This window comes from Leiobunum rupestre, chromosome 5 (genome assembly GCF_980474605.1).
Source record: "Leiobunum rupestre chromosome 5, qqLeiRupe1.1.hap1, whole genome shotgun sequence".
In the NCBI taxonomy this organism is placed as follows: domain Eukaryota; kingdom Metazoa; phylum Arthropoda; class Arachnida; order Opiliones; family Sclerosomatidae; genus Leiobunum; species Leiobunum rupestre.
The window spans coordinates 21,066,280-21,083,211 of NC_143388.1; the positions used below are offsets into that span (position 1 = coordinate 21,066,280).

At 33.5% G+C, this 16,932-nt stretch overlaps 2 protein-coding genes across 2 annotated transcripts; one reads left to right on the forward strand and one right to left on the reverse strand.

The window, feature by feature from the left end:
• Positions 1-14,283: 14,283 nt before the first annotated feature.
• LOC149943780 (uncharacterized) lies at positions 14,284-15,316 on the forward strand. Its single transcript, XM_090176195.1, has 2 exons — positions 14,284-14,820; positions 14,900-15,316. Exons 1-2 carry the CDS (start codon positions 14,566-14,568, stop codon positions 15,314-15,316), a joined length of 672 nt encoding a protein of 223 aa, XP_090032321.1. The 5' UTR covers positions 14,284-14,565.
• On the reverse strand, positions 15,313-16,524 carry LOC149943781 (uncharacterized). Its single transcript, XM_090176196.1, has 5 exons — positions 16,181-16,524; positions 15,965-16,105; positions 15,793-15,892; positions 15,682-15,731; positions 15,313-15,623 (listed from the first exon to the last, which is right to left on the reverse strand). The coding sequence occupies exons 1-5, from the start codon at positions 16,275-16,277 to the stop codon at positions 15,313-15,315; spliced, it is 699 nt and encodes a 232-aa protein (XP_090032322.1). The 5' UTR covers positions 16,278-16,524.
• Positions 16,525-16,932: the final 408 nt, after the last annotated feature.

Below are 16,932 nucleotides of genomic sequence, written 5' to 3' on the forward strand. Positions count from 1 at the left end.
TTCTGTTGAGCAATAGCGTTATAATCTGTCCCCGAATATAGTCAAATTAACTTTGATATTACGGGGAAGACGTCTTCGACCTTTGCAACCCAAAAGATATTAGTTTCTTCTTAGAACCGTTAATGTTGTCTTAAAGATCTCACGTTGTCTGTAAAATGTACCGCAGTTACTGCGTAAGCTGCTGTAATAGTTATCTTTTGGGGACGAAGTTGGAATTCGATCATCCCATACAGGGTTATTTTCAACGAGCAAACGCCATTTGGCTATTTTCGACTAAGAGCAGCGAAGTCTGAATAATTCGCGTTGTACCGGTTTATAAAATGATCTGCAACGTCAACAGAAAGTGCCTTCGAATCTCTCGTAGTTTATTTTTGTAACGAAACAGTATACATACTCATTATAAAATGGTAATATTAGTCTTCGGCCCTCCCACGTTGTTATTGTACGGTGCATTGCCAGATAATTACATTACTTATTAAGAAAGGCGATCGACCCGTCAAGTGTCTAATTCACCAACAAGTTTTGTTCTATTTCTATTATTTGTTCTCGAATATAGTTTTCAAGGTTAATATTTTGTACTTGTATAGAAGTTCATTCTTTTGTGAAGAGAAGAAATATTCAAATAAATCCTTTTTGGAAATTTTTATTTAGTTCACTTTTTATTTAACGAATATTCTTAGAAAATTAATTTAAAAAATTTTCACTTTCGGAAATATAGAATACTGCGAAATTATTTTCTTAGTGGTTTTTAAAGATAAAATAATAATATATGCCTTTTAGTATGAGTAATTTTTCTTAATATATATTATTTAAGTACTCTCTAGAAAAACATGTTACTATATAAACATCTAAAATGATGTTCCTTTAGAAATTCTTAAATATAATGCTAAAAACTATGAAGGTCCATGAAATCTACAGAGGTTAAAATCTTTTTTTGGACAACTATAGGATACAATGAAAACCATTCCGCTTGATACATGTTAATGTAGACTATAAAGTTCTAAACTATTCGTCGGAAAGAAATTGGAAGGTATAGTCTAGAGGTCTAGAGTATTCTTCAGAATATATATATATATATATATATATATATATATATATTCTAACTATAGAGCCGCATAAGTTATCTTTAAATCTCTGATGTATTCTATGTTAAATAAAAGAGTGCTAGAGCCAAGTAAATTATCTATAGTGGTCCAAAGGAAGCTATAGAAAGGTTTATTTTTTAACTAGGCACTACCCTAGGCCTAAGTCATTTAGTGACTTTCAATGCCAGGTTAAACTGCGTAGGAGGGTGGTGGCAAGTCCTTCATATCCCGCGAGTAAACAGCTCCCTACACCAGGGCCCCCAGAGGTCCTATAATTCCTATAAAATCCTGTTATTTTAAAAATGTCCGATCACATCCTATATTTTTGGCAAAATCCCCCAAAAGCCCTATAAAATTCTATAATTTTGATATTTTGCCCATTTCAAATCCCAGTTAAATCGCTAGATTTAGCTATAGGATATACCAAGTCATTCTAGTATATACTTTTGTTATATTGTTAACATGGTTAGCAACTAGTATATTTTTGTGATAAAATGAATAGTTTCTATTTTTTACGTGAAAATCAAAGATTTATTTATCTAAATATAGATTTAGTTTTTAAATACTTAAAGTTAGTCAATTAAATAGCATATATATTCCTATAAAATCCTATAATTTTGTAATAATAGTCCTATAAAGTACTATATTTTCATAAATATATAATCCTATTTTTCCTATAAAAAAATTGAAGATTTGAGTGGAGGCCCTACTACACTTACTATAACAGTTAACCTCAGCAAGTTCTACATGGAAAGGTGAAACTCCTCTAACTAGTGTTAGAAGAACTACGCCGAAGGAATAGTTCCGAGTTTTCACCCATTGTCACAAGTTGGGATCGTACCCGACTCTTCTTGCTGCGAGGCGAAAATGCTAACCACTCCGCCACCACATAATCACCCTCATCTGTTTGCGACAATAGCGAACAGCACGTGTCTGTTCGAACTGCGTCTATATTTACCAGGAAGCTGTCTTTTTTTCGCCGCGTATTAGTTCCGAAAAAATTAGAGGCCTCTTCTATTTCTGTATGCGTAACGTCTGGTAATGCCATTAACCTAAATTCTCGTATAGTACCACGCGACGTAGTTAACTGCCAATTGAGCTTGGTTTAGCTAATGTTTTTTATCTTACATTAGCGAAGACTCTTTCGTTGTTAATGTACCAATAGACAGTTTCTGCACCCCACGGACCCGAATTTTTATCCCCGTAAGTATTCCGTAAAAGATGTCACCCTATAAAGAATTCTTAAGATCACGGCTAAATCTAAGCCTTTGACACTAATTATATTTTTAAATTATTTTGAACGATAATATACAATGATAAATGCAAATAATTGGTTATTTAAACTATAATGTATCTTCGAAAATTAGCATACCGTTATTTGTTTACTATTTCTTCTTCGTTTTCCATTTTTTTTCATTATTTTCCTAAAAACTTAGCAGATAATCCATACCTCTACTTGGAATGCTTAACTTAACAGGATAAGCATTCCAAGTAGAGGTATGGATTCCTGCTTCACACATTTTAAATTTGCTTAACTATTTTCCTAATAACTTCACACAATTTAATTTGTTTTTTACTATTTTCCTAATAATTTCACACAATTTGTTTTTTACTATTTTCCTAATAACTTCACACAATTTAATTATTTTTCACATTTTTCATAATAACTTCACACAATTTAATTATTTTTCACATTTTTCATAATAACTTCACACAATTTAATTATTTTTCACATTTTTCATAATAACTTCACACAATTTAATTATTTTCACATTTTTCCTAATAATTTCACACAATTTAAATTTATAAGGTATAAATTCGTTGTTTCCGTACGATTTATACCTGACTACTAAAGTAACTAAACAGTGGGGCTGTTATAAAGCTGTGAAATAAACGTTGCAAACTCCTAAGCCTATTGCATCATGAGATCCCATCACTATTTGAAGGTTCCAAAAAAGCGAGAACTGCCTCAAAATATATCTAAGAGTACAATCTCCCTAATTTCATATTGCATGCTGGTGAATATTGTTCCGCAGAGCTCAGCGTTATTATTAGGCTTAAACTACATCAGTGAAATGATAGTTTCACGGTCAGTGATTCAGTGCGCCAAGCGAATCCACGCGAATCCTCCAACGTCGATTATTTCTCGAATTGCAGACCTTCCCAAGATGTCCCTCGTCGAAACGTTAGGAATAGAATTTTACTTCACAGAATTCCAGTAAGTCGGTCCTCGACCAAGAAGTAGAGAATTTCCACGCAAGAAATACTCAGAAGACTCTTCTAAAAATTCCTAGCAAAGTGGCCTAACCCTTATGTTCAACCTTTTTTTTTGGTTACCACGTTCTAAGGCACCAGTCATAAAGTCTATTTTTCTTTAAAACTAAAGTAACTTACGTGATGATAGTAGATTTGTAAATATAGCGATGTTATGAAAGTAATATTTACTCTTATCAAAACGATATCGTTATTTCACTGAATGCAATCGTTTGTTTAAAAATGTAAACGATAAATTAGTTCGGTACATTTTTAACCAATCAACTAGGTTTGCACATATGCCAAATATAACTCCCTGGTTCGAGAAATATTTGGTGACTGTGCACAATTAGCACAACCTCGCAAGCGTAAAAATGAATCATGGTTGAAAATATCTTGCTTGTCTACCAACCGTAGCCTGCGTCGGTACATGTGCGCTCGCAAGAATTATATTATATACATACTTGTAAGTAATTATTTAATGTTGATGTTCATGTTAATTAAAGGATTTCATTTCATATACTTCTGGTAGAATATATTTTCTGTGTGTTCGTACATTTCAGCAATTTATCAATTGATAAACCTATTTCTTGGCTGTTTAACATTTGGTGAAATTCGGTATCATATTTTTGAAAAACATCAATTAAACATTTATGTGTAGATAGGAAACATTAAATTTTTTTTTACGAAGTAGATAACTGCTATAAAATATATTTTTATAAATTAATGATAAGTTAATTATTCGTCGTTTAGCTTAGCTGATTATTATGAGTATTATTATTAGCTAAGTTCAAAGTGTAGTATCTTTTAGTATCAGCTGTCAAACACCACCATTATAAGTGGAACCATCAAATAGTCTTAATAAATCTTAGAATTAATCTCTTTTGTAAATACTTAATTTAGTAATATCCCGAAGCTGGGAAACACGTTAACGACTTCTTGATAGAAAAGGTTGAACTAGATGTTCCATAATAATAATGTTTTCGAAGTATTACCTACTAAGTTGGAATTTAATTTACCATCAGCGTAATCGTCTCGAGGCGTCTTGTCCCTGAATGCTGTGTGCGATTTTTCTCGTAAAGTTAATTTCAAGGCGACTCCGTTTAAATAGCAGTCGTCGGTAGCAGTACAGATTGCAGATTGGCGAAGCGGACAAACGACTGTGTCCCAAAAAGAAGATGGAACATTCTAAGAGGAAATAAAACGCACGCCAAGAAATATCTCATTGTTACGCTAGTACAGACTTAACAAGTTGCCCAAGGCAAAATATAGTTCGGCGCTTAAGTCGACAACTACAATCGGGGAAATCAAACATTTGTCGAGATATAATATTTACATATTAATTAAATTTAGTTAATTTAATTTTAATTAAGTTCTTAATTTTACATTAATTATGTTCTTAATTTATATGAATTAAGTACTTAATTTATATGAATTAAGTTCTTAATTTATATGAATAACGTTCTTAATTTTATATAAATTAAGTTCTTAATTTTATATTAAGTTCTTAAGTTTATATTAATGAATTTCTTAATTTTATATTAATGAAATTCTTAATTTTACATTAATGAAGTTCTTAATTTTATATGAATTAAGTTCTAATTTTATATGAATTAAGTTCTTAATTTTATATGAATTAAGTTCTTAATTTTATATGAATTAAGTTCTTAGTTTTATATTAATTAAGTTCTTAATTTTATATTAATTAAGTTCTTAAGTTTATAATAATTAAGTTCTTAATAGAGGGATCCATTTTCCTAGTACAGACAACGACGAAGCGAAGCGAAAAGGCTTTTATATACAATCTCTCTATGTCAGTTTGCAATGGTGGCAAACAAAATTTATGAAATGTCCATTTCATAAATCCGATGCCATATATGATGCACGCGTACAAGCCTAAAAACCGCACATATTTTAAACAAAATTAAATCCTTCACCGTGGCATTTATGCTTGGCCTCACCGAAAAATATTCGAACCTTTTGGGCGTATTTTTGGATATTCCATCGTGGTTTCCCTCTTAGACAGAATTTAAACGTTAACTACTTTTTGAGGATTGAAGTAAGTTCGTTTTCAGGGACATGGTCAAAGGGACTGATAAGTTAAAGAAAAAAAATCATATTGTTTAAAATCAATGTCACACCTGAAGCTTCCTCCAATATTAACACGTATCATTTTGAAAATAACACAATGGGTTACCAAATTTTTGCACCAAAATCTGCAGTCTGCAGATAATATTCTTGATTGGAAGAGCTTATGGGTAAAGGCATGACTGTCACATTTTCTTTATTCTATAGAAAATAGTTTTTTCTACAAACAATTTCAAAAATATCTACTAAAATGTCTATGATTTTCATAAGGCCATATGTAGGGAGCTGTTGGTTCGCGTGGCATGCAGGGCTTGCCACCACCCTCATACGCATTGTAACCCGGCCACCTGAATTAATGGCTTTAAAAGTCGCAAGGATGACTTAGGCCTATGGTGGTGCCTTAGATATTAGCCTAGCTGATTATTAATATTTCTAGAACACTATACGATATAAAAAACTTAAACATTCTATAGACTTCAATAGAGTTTCATAGAGAGTTTATAGAAAAATATTTATATTTTCCATTTGGTACTTGCTTAGACATAAGTTGCCAGGTACAAAGCTTATCTTAGCTGGAATATAAATTTTCAATTATTTATATATAAATTCTACAGTAAAATCTACATAATTTCTAAAGACATATTGTTAATTTTTCTATCGCCATCGACTATTTTTTAGAAAAATTAAATTCTTCCCTATAGAAAAATTATTGATCAATCAAAATATAAAGAAAACCTTATATTAACTATAGAATTCTATAAGTTTTATAAAAGGTCTATAGAAATATTTCATTGCCAATAGTTTCAAGGTGCAAAAACCTCCTTATCATCTTATCTGGAATATAAATTCTATCGAATAATTTACATAATTCCTTTTTAAAGATGTTAATTTTTCTGTCGCCATCGACTTTTTAAAAAATCAAGATCTTCTCAAGAGAAAAATTATAGATAAATCAAAAACAAATAAAATCTTGGATTTTCTATAGAATTATATAAGATTTCCTAGAAACTCTATAGAAAATATTTAATTTGGGTACTTGTTTACGGCATAGTTGTAAGGTGGAAAGCCTATTCATCATCTAATCTGAAATACAATAAAATTCGTAGAAGGTCATTGATAACTCGATATCCGCGTAGAAAAATATGCGTATCGCTTTGCAAAAACATTTAATTCCCGTGCGAATATCCAGCAGGCAGGGAATATTTTTTTGAGGGAATAAACCAGTAGCTGGCTGGCCATATTTAAAAGGCGTACAGCCCTCAAATGGGTCAGTCTTCCTGGCATCGTACGGCGAGAACGAATACAATATCCGTACATCGGGAATAGACCTGGATAAAAACACGTCCTCTATCGCTGCCGTGAATAGAGAGAGTTGAATCAGCTGCAGTCGGCGCGATAATAACAATAATAATAATGGGATCGAGGAGTTTTTATAGCCTTCCACGACTACGTCACCCCACTTCCGCTTCTGCTCCTCACATTTTTCTTCGCGGGAACCCAAAAACTAGCAGGTGTTCTCGGAGGAGACCAGGCCCCTCTCGTGGCCCCTTCATTCAAACCGACCAACAAAGCTCGTCTTGTGAATGACGCAATATGTAGTACAGATTACTATTTTTACCAGTATCCGCTGGATTATGCTGATCGCTATTTTACGTTGCCTGTTTTGTTTAGTTATTAACAAGAATATATTTATTTACGCAGAATGTCGTATGGTGAGATGATCCTTGGGTATGAAGGCCTAGCTAGTGCTCGGAATTGTTTATTCATTATCCACAATATTTCCGATTTATTTAACAAAAGTTGGTAAAAAGAATATAATTTTAACTTATTTAATTATGTTTTTTACGCAACCAAGCATTTATTTGAATTAAAATGGTGTTTATTTAAATAATTGTTTGTTTTGTTTAAATAATAGGCTTATCCACTTTCGATTATTTAAACATTTTACAATTATGATTCAAATATTGGTTATTTAAAAAATATTATTTAAATATCGCCGAACTTATTTTATCCATGGATAAACGTTAATCGAACGCCGACCTCTAAGTACGACATTTATGTAACGTCAGAAACGATTTGACCGGTATAGTATTACAATTTCCAACAATGTAGAAGTCCACCATCTAAGAGCGGAAGACGTAAGTTTTAGCGAACCCATAAGATACCGGGCTGATTTGATCTTTTTGGCAATAAAGCTTAATAAAATAATAAATCTAAATAAAATCAGACATTGAAACCGATCATGTAGTAGACGTTGTTCAAACCAAAGTCCTAGATAATTATCTCTCTTTGAGAAAATTTACTTTTAATAAAAGCATAAGTAACATAATAACAATAAGTATGACAATTAACGAGATTTACAACCAATCAAGATGTTTTCTCAGCACAGAGCCCTCTAGTGTCTAAAATAATCGAGACTTCTTCTAAGCTGAAATATCCGGTTTCCGATAGATAGGCGGAAAATTAGGCTAAAATGATAAAAATTAAAAAGGTTTTTCACGTTTTTTTATCACGCGTGATTCGCACGCGGGCTTCTCAACAAAGCCAAAGCCCCTCGCGACTCCAGAACGTGCTTAAATTTTTATCAAAAAGTAGTCATCCAAAACGGTAAGTCGTGAGTTCAAGTCACAGCTTGAAGAGAGTATCAGTGCCGAAAAAAGGTTCGGTTAGAAAATTAGCATTAAAGCAATAGGAAGTGTCATACTTATTGTTATTATGTTACTTATGATAAAAGCTATATCAATTGGCTAAATTTTGTAAATTAAAACAAGATAGCATTAAATAAAATCCACTTTTGTAAAATTGAAGAAATTTATTTTAAAAACTATATAGTCATAATGGTGTTAAAATAAATATTAACTAGAGACCATTAAGCTAAAATTATGTTTATATATTATCTTCCAAATGTACCTACAAACACACAGACATATTTCAGAAATAAAGCGTAGATTTTCCCATGGGAAATTGCGATAACGAATGCCCTTGATTAGCGAAGCGAGATAAGTAAAGGTGCGCGCGTCATTTGAATTTCACACTTTCTCTGTCGGAATTATTAGGCGTGGATTCCACCTAATTTGGGTCTCGCCTTTGATGACTTAACGAGAATTAAGTAGAATTTTGGCGACAATGATATTTTTGGACGTATTTAAGGGAATATACCGTCTAGAATTTCTGTTGCCCCGGTATGTTTTATTTAAAGGTACGGGGGTATACAAATCTTTAGTGTATGCCCCGCTCATAGGGTTCCAATATTGGCCACTCGCTACAATGGCTTTTGACATTTGCGGCGCTGTTAAGTGTTTTGTTGGCGGAGGTAATCCATAAAACCGTTATGCAATGTATTACCATACATTTTTAATTACTTTGTTTTTGCAAGTTCTCTCCCACTGTTTAACTGCGTTAGTGAGTGTAGGAAGCTGTTGGCTCGTGTGGCACCTAGGAGCAACAAACACAGGGAGAACGCAGCTAGCCTTTAAACACGCTAACGAAGGGTTGTGTACGAATTTCATTGGACGAGCGTCACGAGCCTTTACGCTGAACGTTTTACGGGCGGGGGGGAAGACAATTTCCGAATTTTCCCCTTCCGACGGCAGCAGGCGCTAAAGCGTCTAGCGCTTGAAAAACGTACGCGAGAAAATCCACGACTTTCGACGGGTTGCGTTCTCCTTGTGTGGGGTGTTGTGTTTGTTGCTCCTAGGTGGCACGACGGGCTTGCCACCATGCTCCTACTCAACGTAACCCGGCCACCCGATTTAAAGTCATTAAACGTCGCTAGCTGATTATTATTATTTGGGAGAGAAGACGACCAAGCAAACGACGCTGTGACGAAGGGAAAGTGAATCTTCGCAAGAAATTGGGAAGATAATTTTCACCAGGGCTCTGACTTTCGAAATTGACCCATTTAAAATATTTAACACCATATCTTTAAAGACCAGTTTTTCTTCGATTGCAAAATAAACCCGAAGATTCTTTTCATTGAAGTATACTTTCCCTATTTTAAATGTTTAGCCTCGGCTGTAACTCCGGGCAAATTCTACGAACTGCGAGGAAAATTAATGTATTTCTTACAAAGATAAAAGGGTTAGAGTACGTCAGTTGAAGCGAACCTGCGGGGCATCGACGCTCAGTGAACGCTTAATTTAATATTATTTGATGAGGGAGAGATCAAGGTGCGCTATTAAAGGTCCCGTCACGGCTTTCGCGATTAAGCACGAATTGGGAATCACGCCCAAATTAGCCTCATTTGCATGTTCACTCTTTTTTATGGCTAGTGACCTACTTGCGCAAATTCTCCGATTTTTAAAAAAATCAAATGACTCGAGGAGCCGAACAGACAGATATTAAATCCATTATGAGTAACTTAATGAGAGGGTAGATACACTAAAGACGTGAAACATCGTTTTTCTGTAGTGAAAGAACTTTATTTTTTAAAACGGTTTGGTTATTTTGTCTTTAGAAGGCCTAGGTTTTCTTCTGCCTGTCAGCCTTTAAATTTACTTTCCTTCCAAACAAATACCCTGGTGGTAGGCCAACGTGTTCTGCTGTTGGCCTACCACCAGGGTATTTGTTTGGAAGGAAAGTAAATTTAAAGGCTGACAGGTAGGAGAAAACCTAGGCCTTTAAGTTGTTCTTAAACCTAGAAATCCTATCAGTTTAAGCAAGAATTAATGAACTGGAACTGTGAATATGAAGGCAGCACCTCGTTCACTTTGTGATTTACCGACGAAAAACCACACCTCTTATCTCTCTCCAGCTAAAGGGGAAAATGCTAAGGATCAATAGTAAGCTAGAACCGAAATTCTACAGACTTTTGACCTTTAGATTAGTCAGGCACAATCACGTTTTTCACCTTCGTGTACCCCACTTTACCAAAAATAGGCTTAATTTTATATTTTAAAAAACAGTCAATCATTCAGGCTTCGTAAGAGTATTACTGCCTTGTGAGAAGCAACATCCGTCGTGAAATGAAACTGTTTATCATTCGGACTGTCATTTCATAAGAACGAAATCTAGGATTATATTTTTAAGACACTATTCACGTTGTCCACAGCTAGGTTAATCACCCTGTATGCACGAAGAAACGTTTACCCCGCGTTACAGCGTCCAACATTTCTAGAGACGTAGAATGTTTCTTAAAACTCGCTGTCTTAAAAGAAGGTTTTGTTAAGGCGGATTTTGTTTCTGTAGCCACAGTCACGACAAGTGGTAGTTCCTTATTGACGGTTTAGAACGAGGAATAAGGCAAGACGCGGCGTTTGAAAAAGATAATGCAACCGCCACAGGGAGGTTCGGGCTGGAGGAAAAATCTTTCAACGAAGCTTCGAAAAAAAAGAACGCTAGCAATTTCTAGTAAGACATTAATAGGCCAGGCCAGCGAGTGGCGACCGACCAAAATTTATTCTTATTAATATTCTCGACTGGTTGTGGCATTTCGAGGGAACCGGTTTCTGGAGGGAGGCATTCCGTAACCGTTGACGAAACTATCTGCTAGACAGAACTCCCTCTCATTTCTTTTTAATGGGAAAATCTTGTTGTTCTCGCAGCCTTAAATCTCCCATCTTTATCACGAACGAAACTCGGAGGGTATGTTTGGGCTGCGGCTGAGGTGCTTTTTGCAGGTGAGGAGGATATGTGGAGCGGAATAAGGATCCTTCACCTTGAGGCCAGCGCCGACGCCATTCGCGGCTCCTCTCAGCCTCGTCTGGCCCGGATCAATACGCTGCTTTCATCTTTCACTCTCCAATTTAATAGGCACCTTTTGAAAAGAGTCTGTTCGCTGCGGGCTATGCGGGCCACACTTATACCTTTGCTTTTTATATCGTTCATCGTTACCTAAAATATCATAGAAATATTAGCATTTTTGGACGAAAATAGAATTTTCATACCGTTCGTTTTCTGAGTTATAAAACATCGTAACTTGATGAAGATTTTTAAATTCCAAAAAAATATAGAAAAGAGTAATTTTTCACATTTATATCGTTTCAAAAGAATGATATTTGCCGTTTTTGCGAGTTTCTATGGAAAACTTGCGAATGTTTAGCCGAGAAAGAGCTTGCACGATTCGAAACATCGTCTTTTAGTTCATTCGTGTTCAAATTTTCTAATATGATAAAATTAATTGTTGATAAGGGCTTAGAAGTGTGGAAATTGTAATAAATAATATAAAATCAGAATCTATAAGGCGCTATAAATATCGAGAACGTTTGCTAAATTGTGACTTAAAACGCCGATTTTAAATGCATTTTCTAGAATAATTAAAAGTCAAAATCTAACGAAATATAATAAAAACATCTATTTATTTCAGTAAAAAATTATTTAAAATGGTTCAAATGTATGGTTTTGAGTTGGTTCGTCAAATTCAAGTTAAAAAAAATAAAGGAGCTTACTTTTCGAGCTTGAGGAAGTTGAGCGTCGCTTAAAAACGTCTTAACATAGTTAATTATATTGGTGATACGTATTCAAAAGTTCATTAAAGGTAATAGGTTTAGCTAATGGTCTCACCAATACTCCTTAAACCTAATTTTAAAAATGTGCAAATATATCGAAGTTTTGTGCTAAGTTATTCAACTTAATTGCATATTATGAAATAAAATATAGTTTCAATAAAATTATAGTTTCAATGTTTTATTAAACTCATTAAGATTTGTTATATTTGCCTTTGAGACATTACACACTCCCAAGTGAAACACCATTTGCCCTTCAATAATAAATAATAAAACTTTGGGATAATAGGTAAGTGTCGTACTTATTTTGTTATGCTACTTATAATAAAGTTTCGTATGTTTAGTATATAGGATTTCCCAAAAATGTTTCCCTTACATGATGTAGGGGTACCTCAGCAGGAGGTAAAAATATGCGAAGAGAAACCGGATTTAAATTGTAATTTATTGCCATTATGGGGTTTTGAAACCAAAATATCAAACAATACGCTATTGCAGTGATATTGTCCAGGCTAGCGCGTAGGAAAACGCGCCATCTACAATATCTGCTTATAATTCTTATTATCAGGCCTTCCGGCAATTTGAATACCGTAAATACGATTCCAACGCCCTCGACTCTGTCTCTTGGAGTTCCTCGTGCTCGTTTCCTCTTAGCGAAAGTGTCGGCATCTATTGCACGTTAACGCAACTTTTAACAATATCGACGTAAAGTTCTTCAATCCATTTGAATAATTTTTAGGCTTTAAAAATCGTTTTATTTCATTTTTGCTGTTTTGTTATATTTCAATATTTATATTTCATTACCATCGAATAGTAATCTATTCAGGGTCGGCTAATTATATTAAATAAAATCGAACGAAATTTATCCTGGTAAATTTTAATATATTATTGAACACATTTTTACCAGATTTATTTTTACGCTTGAATATTCAATTTCATTATGTTTGAATAGTAATCTACTTCTATTTATGGGTTGATAATTATATTAAATTAAATTTAAATAAATTTTCCATGGTAAGTGTTAATATATTATTGAACACATTTTTACAAGATTTTTATTTATATTTCAAATGAGATCCTTTAAATGGTAATCAGCTTGTATTCAGAGGTTTTCAATTTAATTTAATTAAATTTTTCATGGGAGGTTTTTCTAATTAACTTTCACATATCGATCTATAATAATAATAATTTTAATAATAATAATTTAAATTAGTTGGGTTCGCGGAGTGGTTATCACTTTCGCCCGGCAGCAAGAGGAGCCCGGTTCGATCCCAATTTGCCTCACTGGGTGAAAACTCGGGAACCACTCCTTCTTAGAGTTTGCAAGTTATCTCCCCACTGGTTAAAGGGGTTTCCCCCGAGTTCTTCGATTTCCCATTTCCCTGAAAACTTGTAGTAAAAACGGTAATAGTAAGTGTAGGGAGCTGTTGACACGCGTGACACGACGGGCTTGGCACCACCCTCCTACGCATTGTAACCAGGTTACCCGATTTAAAGGCAATAAAAGCTGCTAGATGACTTGGTCCCAGGGAGGTCCCCTGGGTATTAGCCTAGCTGAATATTATTATATTCAACGTTTATTAACTTTAGAAATCACTACGTACATTTCCAACAGTGATATTAAAAAGCTTCATTTGAGCGTTAGTTTTAGTGAGATAAGGAGTATTTGTTCAAATATATTCAATTGCTCACTATGAAGTGTTTCCAATCTGTACATTTACCCAGCAACTTCAAAATGATAAATATTTGTAAATTATTACTATTCTTGGGGTCTAAATTTTGCTCGTATGACTGATAAGGAAAGTGACGTAAATTTGATTATCTATTGCTTTGGAATTTCGAATAATAATTTAATAATTTAAGAATGGCTATAGACAAACGAAAATCAATTATTACAAGTGGATCTTTTTTAAGTAATTTAACCCTTGCTTCAAAAACTTTCTGCTACCAGAATCCTCAGTACACTAATTTCCAAAATATAAATAAAATTTATTTATAAGGACCTCCACTGACCTAACAGTTGAAAATTTAATTGAACTTCATTTTAATCTATATATTAATTTTCAAATAAACCACGTTGGTGAGATTTCATTAATTAATCAATCTTGTCAATCGATTGCCAATCTACTTAATAAAGAATTATTTTAAAATAAATGTTGATTTTTTGCAAGTCATTATTGTTGGAGAGTAAAACTACTCAATGGTTCGGTTCGGTTCGGTTCGGTTCGGTTCGATGGGCCGCAGCCATTCCAAGTCTCACTCGAATGAGATTAAAAACGAAAAAGGCAGCTTCCAAAAAATGCGTAACAATTGATTTCATCATTACTTTCGTACTTTCGCTTCGCTCAGGTGAGCAGTTTGTGTCTCTTCCGTAACAACCCCTGCTTGGAGTCTTTCACCATGGACTAATTATAGTACTTCGTACAGGGACGCCCCATTCCCAAGCTATTCCTTTAGAAAGCTCTGAAAGGCGCATGTTAAATGCAAACCCCTTTTTTTACCCGCCCGCCAAAAATTTACTAGGGTCAAAACGTCACAAAACGGAAGATGTTGTCGCCATCTACGCCAATTTATTTCGTGAGAGTTGCAGTCTTGCAGACGGTTTTTAAATTTTATTTTCAAAACGGTTCGTTATTTTGCACGGTGTACTTGTACTTTTTCTATTTCAAATTAAGTTAGTTCTTATTATTTTCAATACAATGAAAAAACTCTGTGTTTACAAATCTTGCAAAAGTGATTCAAGATACAGTAATAAGGAATTTATGAAGGATGTGTTTTGGATACCATTTCCCAAACCTAAGAGAAGTCATCAAAAATGCCAAAAATGGATTAATTGGTTGAACAGGGAAGATTACCCCATTAGCAGAGTAAATACAAATACGTATTTATGTTCAAAGCATTTCGTAGGAGGAAAAGGCCCTACTCCGGAATTTCCTGACCCTGTGCATAGTCATGTAAGTTATATATTATAGAAAGTGATAGTTACATTTTAAGCATAGGATATTTATGTTATAGCAACTCATTTTCCTTTAGGAATTGGTCTCTGTATTAAAGCCGCGGCATGAAGATCAGCCAGTAGCTCAATCTAGGGACTGTGAACGTGAAATTAATGTTGTCAATACAACTACACCAATAGTAGAAGTTAATAATTCGATAGTGACCCTAATTGAACCAGTTATTAATATGGATATAGATTCTACAGCCCCAGTACCTTGTAATAATGTATTAACGGAAAAAGACAACATCATACAACCACCAGTTTCCTCAGTCGATCTATTTTCCATTATTAAAGCGTATTCTCCTCCACTGGAATGGGGAATTACGGAAGTTAAAAATGGACTGATAATATGCAAATTCAAAGATGGAACGGACAAAGTTATCTATTGTATCAAGCTAGATCATGATTGTATACCGAAATATGAAGTTCAAGGAAAGCCATTGGATCATTAAACCTTAGAAATAAAGTTATGGTTAAGTAGTTGCCTTACATCACAATTTTGCTCTTCTGACAAAACATTACTCAATCGTGAAAGGAAAATGCTTTTGTGTTTCTCATAAACACAATCCTCTCGGGTTTGAGTAAAAACAGGTTCATATAAAATTTTCACTTTATCAAAGATTAAGTCCCCTTCTTTTATGCCAGCTACCCATTTCAATATTTCCTCTGTACGCTTTTCTGTATTTAGAACCAAAAATGATTGGACAGATTCTTGTGCTTTTTGCCATGCACCATTAAAGTTAACATCAAACTGCGTATCTAGAAATTATAACATTTAATTTAAAGTTGGTGTTTAAATTTTAATGTTACAGTATACCTTTTAAAAGTTGCTGTTTTAACAATTTCTTTTTTCTTGATTTTTTTGCGCTATTTAAAAATTATATAAAAGTTAATAACTTAATATAAGAACGATATAAAACAGATGTACCATGCACTTGCAGTTCCACTTCGAGAGTTCTGCTTTATTTCCTCCGAAACTGGGTTAATTACTGATGTTTTAGATGGAGAATGAATTTGAAGATCAGAATCTAAAATTATTATTCAAAGTTGGGTGACATAAAAATTTGTAACTTAATATGACTTTATGAAATAGAATTTACCATTTGAGATATCATCAAAAACTCTAAATGGTGCAGCTTTTTGCGATTTTGATATATTTGAATGATCACTTTTCCTTTCTAATAGCTCAAAATCATTAATTTCATTTGCCAAATTTGGCCATTCTTTAAGTTCATCATCATCTATAAAAATAAAATATAACCCAAACAACATTAAAAATAACACAAGGCTGGTATTAAGCCTTAGTAAACACTTACCAGAAGACAATTCATCATATATTTCCCCTAGTTTTTTCACTTTTTTTTTAGTAGGGGACTTAAATAATGTCTTATCCGTCAAAGAAGATAAATTCATATTTTAAAATTTACAAAAAAACATACAAATAACCAAAATTAACCAAAGAATGTGTACAAATTACAAAAGCATGGGCTAGTACCGGCAGACGACAGATCACAATTTTTTTATCCCTAATGCAACCCCCCCCTCTCCTCTTTTGACCCTAGACTTCCGCAGCTTTCAAAACCCGCCGCCAGAGCGCACATTTAACAATCGCCCAGCGTAGATTTTGGGAATGGGGCGTCCCTGTACGAAGTACTATAATTAGTCCATGCTTTCACCCAGCCTTAAATACGGGACTAATGACACTCGAGTTCAACGTCAAACAGGTTGGCAAAAAGCAAGTTATAGTCCGGCGCTTAAGTCGTCATCTACATCTCGTCATCGAACAATTGTCGAGAAATCTAAATAAAGTTTTAAATTTAATATATTAATAAATTCTTAATTTTTATTTAATATTAATTTAATTCTTAAATTTTATTTAATATTAATTTAATTCTTAAATTTTATTTAATATTAATTTACCTCTTAAATTTTATTTAATATTAATTTACTTCTTAAATTTTATTTAATATTGATTTACTTCTTAAAATTTTTTAATATTAATTTAATTCTAAAATTTTATTTAATATTAATTTAATTATTAAATTTTATTTAATATTAATTTAATTCT

Bases quoted from the DNA above. Each gene is read 5' to 3' on its own strand.
- LOC149943781 (XM_090176196.1), bottom strand. From the start codon at position 16,277: ATGAATTTATCTTCTTTGACGGATAAGACATTATTTAAGTCCCCTACT. The intron at 16,106-16,180 runs GTAAGTGTTTAC...TTATTTTTATAG, and splicing joins ATATGATGAATTGTCTTCTG to ATGATGATGAACTTAAAGAA. The intron at 15,732-15,792 runs GTACATCTGTTT...ATTTTTAAATAG, and splicing joins AGTGGAACTGCAAGTGCATG to CGCAAAAAAATCAAGAAAAA.
- LOC149943780 (XM_090176195.1), top strand. From the start codon at position 14,566: ATGAAAAAACTCTGTGTTTACAAATCTTGCAAAAGTGATTCAAGATAC. The intron at 14,821-14,899 runs GTAAGTTATATA...ATTTTCCTTTAG, and splicing joins CTGACCCTGTGCATAGTCAT to GAATTGGTCTCTGTATTAAA.